Source organism: Ascaphus truei, chromosome 7, assembly GCF_040206685.1.
Source record: "Ascaphus truei isolate aAscTru1 chromosome 7, aAscTru1.hap1, whole genome shotgun sequence".
Taxonomy (NCBI): Eukaryota; Metazoa; Chordata; class Amphibia; order Anura; family Ascaphidae; genus Ascaphus; species Ascaphus truei.
This window is the reverse complement of record NC_134489.1, coordinates 8,530,081-8,549,657: the sequence shown is the minus strand read 5'-3', so window position 1 is coordinate 8,549,657 and position 19,577 is coordinate 8,530,081. Positions and strand designations below refer to the sequence as shown.

General features: G+C 49.9%; 1 protein-coding gene across 1 annotated transcript in view; it reads left to right on the top strand.

Moving 5' to 3' along the window:
• Window positions 1-257: 257 nt before the first annotated feature.
• Window positions 258-19,577, top strand: part of RAB4B (RAB4B, member RAS oncogene family) — a 52,545-nt gene continuing 33,225 nt past the window's right edge. The window contains exons 1-5 of the mRNA XM_075606948.1: window positions 258-434; window positions 5,973-6,053; window positions 6,616-6,730; window positions 9,473-9,535; window positions 18,313-18,467. Of these exons, the coding sequence (XP_075463063.1) occupies window positions 419-434; window positions 5,973-6,053; window positions 6,616-6,730; window positions 9,473-9,535; window positions 18,313-18,467 (430 nt within the window). The 5' untranslated portion in view covers window positions 258-418. The remainder of the gene's footprint in view (window positions 435-5,972; window positions 6,054-6,615; window positions 6,731-9,472; window positions 9,536-18,312; window positions 18,468-19,577) is intronic.

The window sequence follows — 19,577 nt, the reverse complement described above, 5'->3', positions numbered from 1 at the left end:
CTAGCTCCTCCCCCTGCTTACCTTCTAGCTCCTCCCCCTGCTTACCTTCTAGCTCCTCCTCCTGCTTACCTTCTAGCTCCTCCCCTTGCTTACCTTCTAGCTCCCCCCCTTGCTTACCTTCTAGCTCCTCCCCTTGCTTACCTTCTAGCTCCTCCCCTTGCTTACCTTCTAGCTCCCCCCCTTGCTTACCTTCTAGCTCCCCCCCTTGCTTACCTTCTAGCATTCACCCGGCAGGCGGGCAAGCTGCCAGTGACGTCATGACGCGGGGCACGCAGGATATGGGCCGGAAGCGGTGGTGAAGCTACAGCGGCCATCTTGAATCCTCCGAGCTGAAGATACGGAGGAAAAGAGGACAGAGGCCGGGGCCCCTGGGGGCCACAAGAGGAGAGAGAGGGCCTGGAGAACCAGAGAAGGAAACATGTCCGAGACCTACGGTGAGAGAGACAGAATATGACGGTCTAATGGTGATTTATTGACTGTCTGGTAGTGGCTTCCTAACTGAGGCTCTCTGCCTGACTGACTGCTGCCTGGTGAGTGATGGTGAGTGTCTGATGGAGACTGTCTATTACAGTGTGTATAAGAGACTCATATTGGTGACTTTCTAATGGTTGTTTAATGGCGACTGTCTAATGCAACGTGTTTAACAGGGATTGCCCAGCACTAACTGTGTCATGTATAATGGTTACTGTGAATATCACTGATTGTTCCTGTCACCGACTGTTTCATTGTCACCGTCCCTGATATGGGATGGTGAGCTGGGCATGGTCACACCCATATCTCCTTTCTATGTGATGGTGGGCTGGGCATGGTCACACCCATATCTCCTTTCTATGTGATGGTGAGCTGGGCATGGTCACACCCATATCTCCTTTCTATGTGATAGTGAGCTGGGCATGGTCACACCCATATCTCACACCCATATCTCCTTTCTATGTGATGATGGGCTGGGCATGGTCACACCCATATCTCCTTTCTATGTGATGGTGGGCTGGGCATGGTCACACCCATATCTCCTTTCTATGGGATGGTGGGCTGGGCATGGTCACACCCATATCTCCTTTCTATGTGATGGTGGGCATGGTCACACCCATATCTCCTTTCTATGTGATGGTGGGCTGGGCATGGTCACACCCATATCTCCTTTCTATGGGATGGTGAGCTGGGCATGGTCACACCCATATCTCCTTTCTATGTGATGGTGGGCTGGGCATGGTCACACCCATATCTCCTTTCTGTGTGATGGTGAGCTGGGCATGGTCACACCCATATCTTTTTTCTATGGGATGGTGAGCTGGGCATGGTCACACCCATATCTCCTTTCTATGTGATGGTGAGCTGGGCATGGTCACACCCATATCTCCTTTCTATGGGATGGTGAGCTGGGCATGGTCACACCCATATCTCCTTTCTATGGGATGGTGAGCTGGGCATGGTCACACCCATATCTCCTTTCTATGTGATGGTGAGCTGGGCATGGTCACACCCATATCTCCTTTCTATGTGATGGTGAGCTGGGCATGGTCACACCCATATCTCCTTTCTATGTGATGGTGAGCTGGGCATGGTCACACCCATATCTCCTTTCTATGGGATGGTGAGCTGGGCATGGTCACACCCATATCTCCTTTCTATGGGATGGTGAGCTGGGCATGGTCACACCCATATCTCCTTTCTATGTGATGGTGGGCTGGGCATGGTCACACCCATATCTCCTTTCTATGTGATGGTGAGCTGGGCATGGTCACACCCATATCTCCTTTCTATGGGATGGTGAGCTGGGCATGGTCACACCCATATCTCCTTTCTATGGGATGGCGGGCTGGGCATGGTCACACCCATATCTCCTTTCTATGTGAAGGTGAGCTGGGCATGGTCACACCCATATCTCCTATCAATGTATAATAATACAGATATGAACCTCTAATCCTAATAATAACCCTGTTATGCCCCCACAGGGATCCCACTGATCATTCAGTTATAAACAGATATAGGAAGGGTCGGAGGGGCAGGCAAGATGGGATACCAAGCATCACAACAGAAAGGGGAAGAGGTGAATTTTAGGACAGCACCTGTGGGATTAGGGGGTTTACTAGTCACCACAAATAACAGATCCATGTTCTCTGGCTCTGCCCCCAACATGAGAGATTTGGAAATGTTGAGTGGATGGTGTACTGTACATACAAACACCAAGCTGTCCTCTTGCAATACGCAGGGTATACATCAATTTATATCACACCTTCAACACCCTTCTGGGTTAAGATTAAGGTGTGATATCAATTGAATTTGTACTTCTGGGTTAAACGTGTATTGCCGTCTACTTGGATAAACTTCCAGTATATATATATTCTAGATTGATTTTGACTAGTTTTTATCTGAATTACACACTTTATTACAATTTTCTATTGAGAATAAACACTGATTGGATAAGTGCCCTCTGTCTGTGCCCTTGTCACTCTTCCCTTTCTGACGCAGCTCTGTTTCCTGTGGAAACCAGAAGTGGTTTATACTCTCACCCTGTGCATACCGTGGCATACACCGGTATGTCACCTGACTGACCTTACTTCCTGTTAAAGATTAAGTCGCTGCCAGGACCAAAATGAACTAATCACAGTGACATGTTTAAGTTCAATGCAGCTGCTTGACACCTAAAATATATATATATATATGACATTTAAGTGTATATTTAAATGTAAAAAAAAGCCTCCATAGTTGAACCGCGTTCATTTCAGTTCCCTGCCTCCCGCGATTCTTACCTCCGTTGGTGCTGTCATGCATGTTTAAAGGTCCCGTGTGTTATGGGCCAATAGGAAACCACAACGGGACCTTTAAACCGCCATGTTGTTTGCTCGGCCAGGGCTGTTAACGGCATGACCTACGGAGGTATCTCGGGGCGCAGGGTTTCTCCGGAGCTAGAATTGACGTGGGTCAGCTCTGGAGACCCCCTGCGTCCCACCTGATATTAGGTTTTTATAGAATCACCACAATATAAGAAAGTGAACACTCGCATCTTCTTAAAATGTTAAAAACAGTATAGAAGAGAAGGAGCTCCCGCTGTGAGCTCCGCCGCCCCCCTCTAACAGCTGCACCCGAGCTGCTCTGCTCAGTCCCAAAGCCCACTCAGCCTCGGTCCTGGGATCTCGGTCGTGAGGTGTCGCAGTAGTTTGTCCGGTGCCTTTCTCCTCTATTGCAATACCGGTCACCGGCTCTACAAGTTTCGCTGCTGCTTCGTCAAGAGCTGCGTATTGTATTGTATGTCTTTATTTATATAGCGCCATTAATGTACATAGCGCTTCACAGTAGTAATACACGTGGTAATCAAATAAATAACAGATAATATAAATAACAGGTCATGGGAATAAGTGCTTTAGACATTAAAGTAACATTAAGGAAGAGGAGTCCCTGCTCCGAGGAGCTTACAGTCTTAATTGTCTAATGTGCCCAGGACATACTTGAAAACGAGAGGTAACTCTCAATGTATTACTTCCTGGTAAAATATTTTATAAATAAATAATTGGTAGGTAGGGAGAACGTACAGAGACAGTAGGAGGGAGTTCTGGTAAGTGCGTCTGCAGGGGGCCAAGCTTTATGTATCGTGTGCCCAGGAATATCCACAGTGGTATTCATATGCTTCTTTAAGCAAGTGTGTCTTAAAGGTGGTATCTTGTGCCCGAGGTGGACATCTTATACACCCTAATGTGACGCCTCAATCATGTAATCGAAACCACTAACACATGATATCCTCTCAGATCAAACACATGGAGAGGGTCGTGTACAAGCATATAACAACCGAGCAATTAACCCTAGATCAACAGAAAATAATCTCTCAAATTGGCGTGCACAGATTTCCATGTGGTGCATCAAAGGAGACATAACATCCTAATAGTGACTAACATACCTGGACAAATACAATATATATCGAGCATCAGTAAAATAGTTAAAAATAAATAAGCATACAGAAATATCACAGCATTGTAGTAAAATAATTTAAAAAAGCACACAAAAATAACTGCTTTATTGTCTGTGATCCTAAGGCTGCGCTTATAGTGGCGGCGACAGCGACGGTGACGTCACGCTGCGGTCGCTGGAAAGATCAAATTGACTTGACTTCCAGTGATCGCGACCAAGCCGTCGCTTCTACTATAAGCGCACGCGACAGTGGCAATGCAGTGACAGTGGCTGCACTTATACTGCCGGCGACGGTGACCAATGACGTCACCCGTCGCCATTGAGATAGTTGCATTTAAAGTTTAGGCGACGTCGCTGGCTACAAGGCAGTGATGACAGAAAGGGGGGAGGCAGAGGGACGGAGAAGCTCTGATAGGCCACAAGGGGAGACCGTCGCTGAAAAAATCAAATAACAGTGACTAGCAGATTTTTGGTAGCGCTGTTGTTTGGTCGCGCTGTTGCGTGCACTATACACTGGCGACACACTTTATTCGAGCTCGGCTAGTCCCACGAATTCGGGTATACCCGGGTGTATTGAGGTTTGTGACTGTTTTCTGCCCGAGTGCATTGAGGTATTTTCAGGCAGGGATTGAAGCATTTTATTCCCGCTGGCTGCAATACTGCACAGTATATATATATATATACTGCATTACAATTCATGAATTTATGCCATCTGGTAGACACGCGAAGCATTGCAGCCTATTAAATCCTAATCATTATCATTTAACAGATCAGCCGCCTGTCAGCCAGGCATGAACCCAGGCTGGGAAGGCAAACGCAACGGGGCTTGTCAGAGGTGAGGAGCGGCGCATTCCAGGTATCTGCCAGGTACATACTGGGTATTTGCTCGAATAAAGTGTGTCGGTGCAGTAAGCACCAACGACGGAGACAATGCATTTGTTTTGACGCGACGTTGCTGTCGCTATAAGCGCAGCCTTAGACTTGCCCACAGGGAAACATTTGGGATTTATTGGCTCAAATCACTAATTCCGGATGGATTAATTTATTGTATGAATCATGTCGTGGATCCCCTTCAGCAATTGCTGGGTGTGTTTTATCAGACATTTTCTGATTTAGCCGTATCTGGCAAGTTATTGAGTCGGACACGTAGGTTACCAAATTATGCTCGCTATTGTTTGTAAGTGTCCTTACCCCTGTTTTTGTTCTCATGTCTTCTACAGATGGAATATATCTATATGTTTTGTATATTTCGATAGGTGCTATATGTCATGTTGCTATTGGAAATTTTGTTGCTATATATCTATTCTGATATCTCTAGTGCAGTTATAGGATCAGAATCAGTCTTTTGTCGTCGTGCCCGTCTCGTGTCCCTCCCCCTGTCTCTTGTGGCCCTCCCCCTGTCTCTTGTGGCCCTCCCCCTGTCTCTTGTGGCCCTCCCCCTGTCTCTTGTGGCCCTCCCCCTGTCTCTTGTGGCCCTCCCCCTGTCCCCCTTTAATATCATCTTTAAATGTGAATACGTGTTATTATTCTTTATCATTTTGGATAATTATTGTATTTATAAGAGCGCCCAATGTTTTTTTATTAGGGTGATACAGAAAGAGACATATGACCTGTTGAGTTTGTTTCACTACCTGCAAGGGGACAGAGCCAAGCAGTCTGTCCCCCTGACATCAGTCTGTCCCCCTGACATCAGTCTGTCCCCCTGCTAAGGGATTTAAGGCACCAGTGTCTGTCCCTTCCACTCTAGGGCGACAGTGGCTAGAGGGGACTTATGGCCCATTGAGTTTTTCTGCCTGGGTGACACGTATGGGTTTGATGAACTATCAAGTCTGTCTCTCCCACTGCACAGTCACAGGAAGAAAGGACCTATGTCCCATCAAGTCTGTCCCTCTGCCTGCAGGGTGACAGTGACTATCGGGTGAATGTTTGGAGCTGAGCGTTTCACTCTGCTTTTCTCCAACGCTCACCACATATATTAAAAGGACTGATACACTCTTTATACGAAGACTTCATGACCCATATCTCGTATGTATACAATCTATGGGGTTGTTTCTTTCTCGTTTCAGACTTCTTGTTTAAGTTCTTAGTGATTGGCAGCGCTGGGACAGGAAAATCCTGCCTTCTGCACCAGTTTATTGAGAGCAAATGTAAGTGTCACATCTCTGTTTTTATTATAATAGTATTTCTTGCTTCTATGGCACTGACAGTGCACGTAGCGCTGTACATATAATTTTGCAGGCACAATGAGTCCCTGTCCCATACAGCTTACAATCTAATTGTGGTGCCTGAGGCACAGGGAGATAAAGTGACTTGCCCAAGGTTACAAGGAGCTGACACCAGGATTTGAACCAGGGTCCCCTGCTTCAAACTCAGTTTCTTTGTTTGCAGGGTCAGTGTCTTTACTCCTTCAGCCTATTAATAATTATAAATCACAATAATGTCACCCAGCGGAGGGAGGGACGTGTCCTATGGGAACTTTCTGCTTGTGTCACTGTAGTGGGAGGGGCAGACTCCATTGGACAGAGGTCAATTCTGTCTGTGTCACTGTGTCACCCTGCTGTGGGTGGGGAAGACTTCTTGGGTCCCTTCTGTCTGTGTCACCCAGCAGTGGGAAGATCAGACTATACAGTCCACAGGTCTCTGCTCTGTCCCTTCCCATGGGTCCCTTCTGTCCCTTCTCACCATTGCATCCAAAACTTGCATTTCTAGTTAAACAAGACTCCAACCACACAATCGGAGTGGAGTTTGGCTCCAGAATTGTAAATGTCGGCGGAAAGTCCGTAAAGTTGCAGATCTGGGACACTGCCGGGCAGGAAAGATTCAGGTACAATCCACAAGCCAAGGAGCTTTGGGGTCTTTTTACCATCTTTATCTAATGTCTTTCAGCGATCAGACTGTTTGTCAGTTCTCAAAGCCACAGGGAAATTGTTAGCCCTGCTCTGTTCTTTGTTGGCAAAGTCATCACCAACAGACCAAGTATTGGGAATATTGGTGCTTCAGCACAGGTGGCTCAGTCTTCAATTTTGCCATTGTATTAACCCCCTTGAGTGCCAGATGAGCCACCAACACATTGAAAAGTGTGGGGTGTGGGGGGAGGGGTCAACCTCCCCACTTTCACTGTGGGGCTGTTCCGTGCACCCTCTCAGTTAAAGGCCCCAACCCTCCAGTTTCAGAGCATGGATAAATGCTTCCATTCTGCACCTTATGTATCCCTGTGCTCCCTTCCTGGAGGCCTTTAGGTCAGGGGTGGTCAACTGCAGTAATTGGGGAGGGGGATAGACCGCTCTAGGTGCAACACAGAGGAAAAAGGTAGAACAATAGTGTGGAACTGGAGAGAGAGTCTCCAAAGACACCTCTTGTTAGTGTGCACTCTTAAATTGGTGTATAGTGGGGAACAGTTGAACAGAAACCCTTCTATTCAGTCAGATTAATGAATATAATTAAAACATAACATTTATTAAGTTATACAAATAATATAATTGGTGCATAGAAATGATTAAAATCGAAAGAGGGGGAGGGGAGAATGGTATCACTGTGAGGGAATGGTTATTACTAGGGATCACCCTAGGGGCAGCAGTGTATTTAGTATTGTTTAGATGCAGATCCCAGGATAGTGCTTCAGGAAAAACTGGAGTGAAGAACTTGTTTGTTAGGTCTCAGTTATTCTGAAGGGAGGAGGTATATTGATCTGTTTATTGATATTTTTGTAGTAGTCCTATGCTGTATGAGCTTTTTTAATACTAAACAGGGCTGGCAGCAGATCAGGCCTTTTACACCCGGTGTACTTGCTCAGCACCCCTCTCTGCGAGTATTAGCACAATAATGCCCTGTTGATTTAGTAGAGTACCATTTTTGCTAGGATTTCCAGAACTATCAAGGTGGATGATAAGTTGGTTAAAGTATATAAATAATACATATTTATATCTTTACTAGCCTTGAGAATAGATAGTGAGTATCTAGTTGCTTTACTCATGGTGTACAACAGGGGTGCGCAAACTGGGGGGTTTTCTTGGGGGCGCGGGCGGTTGCAGAGGCCCTGCGCTCTTCCCCAAGGCATTGAAATGAAATGCCGGCGGATCGCGTGAAGTCTCTGAAACTGAACTCATCGAGGTTCAGGCGGCTGGTGTGAAGCGTCGCATTGGCAACGCAGCGCCATGTGACGTCACATGACCCGCGGCGTAATTTGCAGCCCGTCGCCATGGCAACGCGGCGGAAAATGTCGCTGCAGGGTCACGTCACATTGACAACACATTGACATGGCAACATTTGACGCCGACCTTAGAGGTAAGGGGGGCGCGAGCAGTGAGAGGAGCAGGCAGGGGGGCGCAGCCTCAAATGTATGGCCACCCCTGGTGTACAATACACTTCCTGACTCCGAGTATGAAGCAGCGCCCCCTCCCTACCCCCCCCGTGACGTCTGACGTCACTCGCAACCAATCCCGGCGTACGTTTCACCCTTACAAAAGCTTTCTCAAGCGAGTGCGCTCTTCAGAATAACTGTGACCTAACACATAAGTTCTGTGAGATCACTCCAGTTTTTCCTGAAGCTCTATCCTGGGGTCTGCATCTAAAGCAAGCTAAATACACTGCTGCCCCTAGGGTGATCCCTATAACAGATCCTAGTAATAGCAGTTCCCTCACAGTATATAACATTCTTCCCTCCCCCTCTTTCGATTTTAATAATTTCTATTTACCAATTATATTATTTGTAGAACGTAATAAATGTTATGTTTTAGTCCTATTTACTACTCTGACTGAATAGAAGGGTTTCTGTTCAACTGTTCCCCACTATACACCAATTTAAGCGTGCACACTAACAAGAGGTGCCTTTTTGGAGACTCTCTCTTCAGTTCCACAATAGTGGTCAACTGCAGTCCTCAATGTCCACCAACAGGTCAGGTTTTAAGAATATCCCTGCTTCAGCACAGGTGGCTCGGTCATTGATTGCACCACCTGTGCTGGAGTAGGGATATCCTTAAAACCTGACCTGTTGGTGGCACTTGAGGACTGGAGTTAGCCACCCCATGGAGTAGCAGCTTGCACTCCCCAGTCCTGTTCTCTCTGAGCCGAGCCTTGCCACTAAGCTCTGGTAACCACCCCCGCTTGTGTTCGGTTTGGCAGTCACATTGGTCTAACCATGTGAGGTCGGTGCTTATTTTTATCTCTGAAAGATTTCCTGCTCACCCATGTTTGAAGCTGGTCCTGGGGACACCGCGGCTGTCGATCAAATAGACTTTACATTTTTTTGGTAGTATCTGGTGAAAAAGAAAGACTAATATGGCCACAGGGTTGCCAAGAGAAAGTAGCAATACCCCAAAGTCGTTGCAAGTGTCTGTTGGCGCCCGGAATATGCCTGACCGCATGGCTATATTGTGACCACTGGACAAGTATTCTTGGCCGGTGCCGGTATCCCGGGCGCCAGAGGCTGCCCAGATGTTAGGGCGTCACATCTCTCCGGGTCAGGTGTGTAAGAAAAAGCGAGCAGGTGGGACTGCCGCTTTAACACCGGTTCGGAAAACAAACTGATTGAATGTGTGCTAACGCCTCCCATTCCTCCCCCTATCAGATCTGTAACCCGCAGTTACTACAGAGGCGCTGCTGGAGCACTCTTGGTGTATGACATTGCCAGGTGAGTAAGTACACAAGGCAGGCAGGAGCTGAGCCTGCTCACCAGCCCTTGTCACACAGGCGGGAGGTAACCTGGAAGCTGCCTGTGTGAGCAACAGAAAGGGGGGATTGGGGACAGCAGGGCGGCGCTAACGGGGTAGCTGAGGGGTAATGTCACTGCCTTTTGAAGTGGGTGATCAGGGTTTGAATCCCAGTGTCAGCTACTGATGACCTTGGGCAAGTCGCAGTGTCCCCGTGCCTTTTACTCCAACATTTGATTGTAAGCTCTTCAGGGCAAGCACTCCTTGTACCTGCAAAGTTGTATTGTACTGCTATTAAAATAACACTGTTAAAGGCTCTATTTTAAAACCCTTTAACTCGCAACAACCCAAATGCTATAATAACGAAGCAAGGAATTTGACGGCGTATAAGAACCACTTGAACCCTCCGGGCCTGCTCCTTCGCTGCCCGCTATACAGCCTCAGACCCTCTGGTTTCTTTGATATTTTCGATCCCCTTGTTTCTGTTCCAAGCAGTTTTGATTTTCCTTACTGTATTAGGCCGCGATTATAACAGGGGCGCGACGGAGCGCGTGGCGTTGTGTGCGCGCCTGACGCCCGAATGATGGATGCACTGCGATGGAACGATTGGGAAGGCGTGGCGGACGCGTCACCAGGCTGGTTTGCCCTCATTGGCTGAACCGTTCACGTGACGCTGCCGCCGCGCGGAAAAAAAATAATTGTCGTTTGTAAAATCTGCTGCACGGTCGCTCGTCATCGCGCCCACGCGCACTGCGGCCGGCCTGATATGGCTGCTCCAGTTTGTCTGCGCAGTGCGCGATATCGCACACGCTGTCGTGCCGACTATAATCGCGGCCTTGGCCTCCGCCACCTTTGCTGGGATTGTTCAGTGCAGTGAAGGAGCACTTTCTCCCGTTTCACAAGGTCTCCTAGAAAAGGAGCAAAGGGGCCTGGCGTAGTTACCATGTCACGGGGCCCCTAGCGTGCCGGCTCTCAGGACATTGTAGCCGCGTTATAGGGAACTCTGAGGGATACAAATGTTGCTGCCGTTGTCACTTTAGTCTTAGGAGTGGATGGCCCTTTAAAATTAAGTGAGCAATCAAAAACTGACACGGCCTTATACAGTCCGAGATGCTCTGCAGTGTGGGAGGGAGACACCATGCTTTGCAATGTAATGGTTGCTGTAGCAACCCAAGGACGGTTAATACATTAACGAGCATTAAAAAGGGCAACATAAGAAAAAAATGCACTATTTGAAATGACACAACAGAGATATATATATATTTATTTATTTATTTATTTATAAAATATTTTACCAGGAAGTAATACATTGAGAGTTACCTCTCGTTTTCAAGTATGTCCTGGGCACAGAGTAAAACAAATAATACATGGTTACAAATACAGTTACATAAATGAACAAGGTATACATTTATATACAAGACATTGCGTGCACAGTTAAAGAAAATATATATTATGAGCTTATGAAACAGTTACAGACCAGATTAAAGTGTGAGACAGCCTTAGATTTGAAAGAACTTAAGCTGGTGGTGGATATGAGAGTCTCTGGTAGGTTGTTCCAGTTTTGGGGTGCACGGAAGGAGAAGGAGGAACGTCCGGATACTTTGTTGAGTCTTGGGACCATGAATAGTCTTTTGGAGTCTGATCTCAGGTGATAGGTACTGCATGTGGTAGGGGTGAGGAGCTTGTTCAGGTAGCTGGGTAGCTTGCCCAGAAAGTATTTGAGGGTGAGACAGGAAAGGTGAACTTTGCGCCTAGACTCTAGTGATGACCAATCTAGTTCTTTGAGCATTTCGCAGTGATGTGTGTTGTAGTTGCATTGGAGAACAAAACGACAAATTGAATTGTAGAGGGTGTCAAGTTTGCTAAGGTGGGTTTGAGGAGCCGAGCCATATACTATGTCTCCATAGTCAATAATTGGCATTAGCATCTGCTGTGCAATACGCTTTCTGACCAGGAGACTTAGGGAGGATTTGTTCCTGTAAAGTACCCCTAGTTTGGCATAGGTCTTGGTTGTCAGGGTATCAATGTGCATCCCGAATGTTAAGTGGGAGTCAAACCATAAGCCCAGGTATTTAAAACTAGTGACAGGTGTTAGGGTGGTTTTAGCGTTGGTTCTAATCAGGAGCTCAGTCACTGGAAGCTTTACAAATTTAGTCTTGGTCCCAAATACCATTGTTACAGTCTTGTCAGTGTTTAAAAACAGTTTGTTTTGGGAAATCCAGTTTTCGAGTCTCAAAAAGTCAGACTGAAGTATGTGTTGAAGGTCAGAGAGGCTATGGCTGTGTGCATACAGGATTGTGTCATCTGCATACATGTGTATTGAGGCTTCCTTACAAGCTGTGGGAAGATCATTAACGAACACTGAGAAGAGTAGGGGCCCCAGAAATCTATCTACACACACACACACACACACACACACACACACACACACACACACACACACACACACACACACACACACACACAACAAAGAAAGTAGCGCCAGTGATTGTGTGGTTAATATACTAAAGTGTAAACCAAGAGAAATATTGTGTGATAACACGTGAACAAATATAGGTGATAACCACCACAAATGTAAATGCTATATATGATAACAACTTATAATAACACAATAACTAAATAAACAGCTAGTAAAAAGAAGAAATAAAGTGAAACATATAATAAAATGTGTGTGTATATATATATATATATATATATATATATATATATATATATATATATATATATATATATATATATATATATATATATATATATATCCAGTCCCAATATGAAGTCCAGAATATATAAGTAGTTGTATCCAGTAGAAGGGGAACTTCTGGCTGCTCTCAATTGGATGAACCACATCCAGTGGAACCTGTAGAAAAGAGGAGAGAGCGCACGCCCCATAGCGTAAAAAGGTAACAATTTCTTGGAATTGGGGAGGGGGGAGGGGAGGGATAAGAATCGCACTCACAAGATGACAAATACAAATGCGCAGTCGTGAAATCATATATCACCGCCAAGCTGCAATGTCCACCGCAGTCCAAAGATGAAATCCACAGGAAGGATGGTAATCCGTGTTGACTCGGGAAAGCACACGGTCTGTAAAAATGTCTAGTGCGACCCGACCTGATCGCGCACTTCCGTGATGACGTAGTGTCGTGACGTAATTGCGTAATGACGTCCCTGACGCGTTTCGTCGCAACAGCGACTTTTTCAAAGGGGAAACTTCTTTTACAGACCGTGTGCTTTCCTGAGTCTTGTGAGACACCTAGCCGAGCTGTCAGACATCAACAAAAGAGCTATATTTTGCGTTCAAGCAACCCTTCAATGACTGTCAACACGGATTACCATCCTTCCTGTGGGTTTCATCTTTGGACTGCGGTGGACATTGCAGCTTGGCGGTGATATATGATTTCACGACTGCGCATTTGTATTTGTCATCTTGTGCGTGCGATTCTTATCCCTCCCCTCTCCCCTCCCCAATTCCAATAAATTGTTACCTTTTTACGCTATTGGGCGTGCGCTCTCTCCTCTTTTCTTTATATACACACACACACACACACACACACACTATGGGCTTTTGAATGAAATGCTGCTTTAAACCAATGTAACATTGGTGTGCTTTTGTTTCTCTGAAAGCCGCATTACTTCAGGGCCTCTAAATTGGAGCGTTTTTGTCAAATGTGTTTTTTTCACCCTAGTCCCACTGGGTCCTTATCAGAGAGCAAATGGGGGAAGCCGTGCACACAAAAACAAGATGCAAAAAGGTTCATGCAAAGAAGTCATTTAATGACTAAAATAGTCACAGAGATCTGAATATTTCTGCCAGCACCCTGACTAGGTGTCCTGCCTGTAGCACCCTGACTAGGTGTCCTGCCTGTAGCACCCTGACTAGGTGTCCTGCCTGTAGCACCCTGACTAGGTGTCCTGTCTGTAGCGCCCTGACTAGGTGTCCTGTCTGTAGCGCCCTGACTAGGTGTCCTGCCTGTAGCACCCCGACTAGGTGTCCTGCCTTTAGCACCCCGACTAGGTGTCCTGCCTGTAGCACCCCGACTAGGTGTCCTGCCTGTAGGGCCCTGACTAGGTGTCCTGCCTGTAGCGCCCTGACTAGGTGTCCTGCCTGTAGCGCCCTGACTAGGTGTCCTGCCTGTAGCGCCCTGACTAGGTGTCCTGCCTGTAGCGCCCTGACTAGGTGTCCTGCCTGTAGCGCCCTGACTAGGTGTCCTGCCTGTAGCGCCCTGACTAGGTGTCCTGCCTGTAGCGCCCTGACTAGGTGTCCTGCCTGTAGCACCCTGACTAGGGTCCTGCCTGTAGCGCCCTGACTAGGTGTCCTGCCTGTAGCGCCCCGACTAGGTGTCCTGCCTGTAGCGCCCTGACTAGGTGTCCTGCCTGTAGCGCCCCGACTAGGTGTCCTGCCTGTAGCGCCCTGACTTGGTGTCCTGCCTGTAGCACCCTGACTAGGTGTCCTGCCTGTAGCGCCCTGACTAGGTGTCCTGCCTGTAGCGCCCTGACTAGGTGTCCTGTCTGTAGCGCCCTGACTAGGTGTCCTGCCTGTAGCGCCCCGACTAGGTGTCCTGCCTGTAGCGCCCCGACTAGGTGTCCTGCCTGTAGCGCCCCGACTAGGTGTCCTGCCTGTAGCGCCCTGACTAGGTGTCCTGCCTGTAGCACCCTGACTAGGTGTCCTGCCTGTAGCGCCCTGACTAGGTGTCCTGCCTGTAGCACCCTGACTAGGTGTCCTGCCTGTAGCACCCCGACTAGGTGTCCTGCCTGTAGCACCCTGATTAGGTGTCCTGCCTGTAGCACCCTGACTAGGTGTCCTGCCTGTAGCACCCTGATTAGGTGTCCTGCCTGTAGCACCCCGACTAGGTGTCCTGCCTGTAGCACCCTGATTAGGTGTCCTGCCTGTAGCACCCTGACTAGGTGTCCTGCCTGTAGCACCCTGATTAGGTGTCCTGCCTGTAGCACCCTGACTAGGTGTCCTGCCTGTAGCACCCTGATTAGGTGTCCTGCCTGTAGCGCCCCGACTAGGTGTCCTGCCTGTAGCACCCTGACTAGGTGTCCTGCCTGTAGCACCCCGACTAGGTGTCCTGCCTGTAGCACCCCGACTAGGTGTCCTGCCTGTAGCGCCCCGACTAGGTGTCCTGCCTGTAGCACCCTGACTAGGTGTCCTGCCTGTAGCACCCCGACTAGGTGTCCTGCCTGTAGCACCCCGACTAGGTGTCCTGCCTGTAGCACCCCGACTAGGTGTCCTGCCTGTAGCACCCTGACTAGGTGTCCTGCCTTTAGCACCCCGACTAGGTGTCCTGCCTGTAGCACCCCGACTAGGTGTCCTGCCTGTAGGGCCCTGACTAGGTGTCCTGCCTGTAGCGCCCTGACTAGGTGTCCTGCCTGTAGCGCCCTGACTAGGTGTCCTGCCTGTAGCGCCCTGACTAGGTGTCCTGCCTGTAGCGCCCTGACTAGGTGTCCTGCCTGTAGCGCCCTGACTAGGTGTCCTGCCTGTAGCGCCCTGACTAGGTGTCCTGCCTGTAGCGCCCTGACTAGGTGTCCTGCCTGTAGCGCCCTGACTAGGTGTCCTGCCTGTAGCACCCTGACTAGGGTCCTGCCTGTAGCGCCCTGACTAGGTGTCCTGCCTGTAGCGCCCCGACTAGGTGTCCTGCCTGTAGCGCCCTGACTAGGTGTCCTGCCTGTAGCGCCCCGACTAGGTGTCCTGCCTGTAGCGCCCTGACTAGGTGTCCTGCCTGTAGCACCCTGACTAGGTGTCCTGCCTGTAGCGCCCTGACTAGGTGTCCTGCCTGTAGCGCCCTGACTAGGTGTCCTGTCTGTAGCGCCCTGACTAGGTGTCCTGCCTGTAGCGCCCCGACTAGGTGTCCTGCCTGTAGCGCCCCGACTAGGTGTCCTGCCTGTAGCGCCCCGACTAGGTGTCCTGCCTGTAGCGCCCCGACTAGGTGTCCTGCCTGTAGCGCCCTGACTAGGTGTCCTGCCTGTAGCGCCCTGACTAGGTGTCCTGCCTGTAGCGCCCTGACTAGGTGTCCTGCCTGTAGCACCCTGACTAGGTGTCCTGCCTGTAGCACCCCGACTAGGTGTCCTGCCTGTAGCACCCTGATTAGGTGTCCTGCCTGTAGCACCCCGACTAGGTGTCCTGCCTGTAGCGCCCTGACTAGGTGTCCTGCCTGTAGCACCCTGACTAGGTGTCCTGCCTGTAGCACCCCGACTAGGTGTCCTGCCTGTAGCACCCTGACTAGGTGTCCTGCCTGTAGCACCCTGACTAGGTGTCCTGCCTGTAGCACCCTGATTAGGTGTCCTGCCTGTAGCACCCCGACTAGGTGTCCTGCCTGTAGCACCCTGATTAGGTGTCCTGCCTGTAGCACCCTGACTAGGTGTCCTGCCTGTAGCACCCTGATTAGGTGTCCTGCCTGTAGCACCCTGACTAGGTGTCCTGCCTGTAGCACCCTGATTAGGTGTCCTGCCTGTAGCACCCCGACTAGGTGTCCTGCCTGTAGCACCCTGACTAGGTGTCCTGCCTGTAGCGCCCTGACTAGGTGTCCTGCCTGTAGCACCCTGACTAGGTGTCCTGCCTGTAGCGCCCTGACTGGGTGTAATGCCTGTAGCACCCTGACTAGGTGTCCTGCCTGTAGCACCCCGACTAGGTGTCCTGCCTGTAGCACCCTGATTAGGTGTCCTGCCTGTAGCACCCTGACTAGGTGTCCTGCCTGTAGCGCCCCGACTAGGTGTCCTGCCTGTAGCACCCTGACTAGGTGTCCTGCCTGTAGCACCCCGACTAGGTGTCCTGCCTGTAGCGCCCTGACTAGGTGTCCTGCCTGTAGCACCCTGACTAGGTGTCCTGCCTGTAGCACCCCGACTAGGTGTCCTGCCTGTAGCGCCCTGACTAGGTGTCCTGCCTGTAGCACCCTGACTAGGTGTCCTGCCTGTAGCACCCTGACTAGGTGTCCTGCCTGTAGCACCCTGACTAGGTGTCCTGCCTGTAGCACCCTGACTAGGTTTCCTGCCTGTAGCACCCCGACTAGGTGTCCTGCCTGTAGCACCCTGATTAGGTGTCCTGCCTGTAGCACCCTGACTAGGTGTCCTGCCTGTAGCGCCCCGACTAGGTGTCCTGCCTGTAGCGCCCTGACTAGGTGTCCTGCCTGTAGCACCCTGACTAGGTGTCCTGCCTGTAGCACCCTGACTAGGTGTCCTGCCTGTAGCACCCTGACTAGGTGTCCTGCCTGTAGCACCCTGACTAGGTGTCCTGCCTGTAGCACCCTGACTAGGTGTCCTGCCTGTAGCACCCTGACTAGGTGTCCTGCCTGTAGCACCCTGACTAGGTGTCCTGCCTGTAGCACCCTGACTAGGTTTCCTGCCTGTAGCACCCCGACTAGGTGTCCTGCCTGTAGCACCCTGATTAGGTGTCCTGCCTGTAGCACCCTGACTAGGTGTCCTGCCTGTAGCGCCCCGACTAGGTGTCCTGCCTGTAGCGCCCCGACTAGGTGTCCTGCCTGTAGCACCCTGACTAGGTGTCCTGCCTGTAGCACCCTGACTAGGTGTCCTGCCTGTAGCACCCTGACTAGGTGTCCTGCCTGTAGCACCCTGACTAGGTGTCCTGCCTGTAGCACCCTGACTAGGTTTCCTGCCTGTAGCACCCCGACTAGGTGTCCTGCCTGTAGCACCCTGATTAGGTGTCCTGCCTGTAGCACCCTGACTAGGTGTCCTGCCTGTAGCGCCCCGACTAGGTGTCCTGCCTGTAGCACCCTGACTAGGTGTCCTGCCTGTAGCGCCCTGACTAGGTTTCCTGCCTGTAGCACCCCGACTAGGTGTCCTGCCTGTAGCACCCTGACTAGGTGTCCTGCCTGTAGCACCCTGACTAGGTTTCCTGCCTGTAGCGCCCTGACTAGGTGTCCTGCCTGTAGCGCCCTGACTAGGTGTCCTGTCTGTAGCACCCTGACTAGGTGTCCTGCCTGTAGCACCCTGACTAGGTTTCCTGCCTGTAGCACCCTGACTAGGTTTCCTGCCTGTAGCACCCTGACTAGGCGTCCTGCCTGTAGCACCCTGACTAGGTGTCCTGCCTGTAGCACCCTGACTAGGTTTCCTGCCTGTAGCACCCTGACTAGGCGTCCTGCCTGTAGCACCCTGACTAGGTGTCCTGCCTGTAGCACCCTGACTAGGTGTCCTGCCTGTAGCACCCTGACTAGGTGTCCTGCCTGTAGCACCCTGACTAGGTTTCCTGCCTGTAGCACCCTGACTAGGCGTCCTGCCTGTAGCACCCTGACTAGGTGTCCTGCCTGTAGCACCCTGACTAGGTGTCCTGCCTGTAGCACCCATGCTTGCATCGCTTTTTATTCACGTCTCCTTGTATTAGGGGCATCCCAAGTTGCATGTTCTTGATTCCTATTTTTCTGTTTGATTCCTTATCAGAGAGCCAATAAAGATAAGTGAGGGGGGCTTTGCCTGTGTAAACTCTTGTTGAGCAAACACACAGGGACATCAGACAAAATGGAGCAGCCAGAGGAAATCAAACCCCTCCCGAGTTTCAGCTCTCCGTGTTTACAAACCGACTTTAAAAAATAAATAAAAAAAAGCTTTAAAACAATGTCAGATTTTGGTAAAATTTGCATCAATCACCCAGATGTAACCATGTAACCATGTCACGGCCATTAGCACACTCCATTCCTAGGAAGGACAGCCCCATTAAAGGTAAAGTGAATCCCCCCCATCCCACGTGTTTGTGAATAGGATCTCGCCCACAATCCCACCCACCTCTCCCTTCTCACCCTGGCAGCCGCGAGACCTACAACGCTCTGACCAACTGGCTAACGGACGCCAGGACGCTGGCAAGTCCGAACATTGTCATCATCCTGTGCGGGAACAAGAAGGACTTGGACGCAGACCGCGAGGTGACATTCCTGGAGGCCTCGCGTTTCGCACAGGAGAACGGTGAGATGGGAGAAGTGACGCAACTCTGAATAGAATGACTCACTAGGACCCATGTCCAATATAAATGCATTTATAGACACACAAACTGATGGGTCTAGAGCAGACTGACTCGTACACCGACACACTTAGTATCGTTTATTTGTAAAGCGCCAACATATCCTGCTGCGCGGTACAAGGATTTGATCATTACATAAACCGTTACATACAAATATGGACAAACATGCACAGATACAAAACGGTAACGAGGACTCTGCTCGTTAGAGCTTACAGTCTAGAGGGAATGTGGTACAGTTGGTAAAGTGGCTGCTCATTGCAGGATGGAGTATGGTCCAGCTGTACAGCTGGTCCCAATAAGGTTTGGGGTGTGGATGTTGTGGGTGTTAGGGTGGAGTTTGGTCTAGACCCGTAGTTTTCAACCTTTTTTTTTTTCTCTCGGCACCCCTAACCACAGGGCTCAGTTGCTGAGGCACCCCTATAACAGGACAGGGTCACAGAAAACATAGAACTGAGAGAAAGCGAGTCGCACAAGACTGAGACAGACAGGCAAGCAGCGGGGGAGACATTGGGCCTGGCGGCCAGAAGAGGCCTGACCAGCACCTGCCGCCCTCCCCCGCAGCCATCGCCAGGATAATAAGGGAGATAGGCAGGAGCTGGGGGTCGGCAACCTGCACAGAGCCGCAAGTAGCAGCGGAAAGAGCCTCATGCGGCTCCGTTGCCGCAGGTTGCCTACCCCTGGGATAGGTGAATAAGGGGAATACCAACTAGGCGAAAGTTGCAGTAGTTAAGGCGGGATAGGATGAGTGAGTGAATTAGGATTTTAGTTGCACCATGAGTGAGAAAAGGGCATATCTGGCAATATTTCGGAGGAGTAGATGGCAGGACTTTGTGAGGGAAGGGAGATCAGAGTCGAAGATGTCCCCTAGACAGCAGGCTTGAGATGTTGATGAGATTGCTGTATTGACTGAGGGAGAGTTTGGGTGTAGGGGGTGGCAGTGGAAGGAGGAAAGAATATTTGTTCTGTTGACATGTTAAGCTTCAGGTAAAGGCGGGACATCCAGGATGAGATTGCTGAGAGACAGTTGGTGACACGGATAGGTGAGAGGAGGAGAG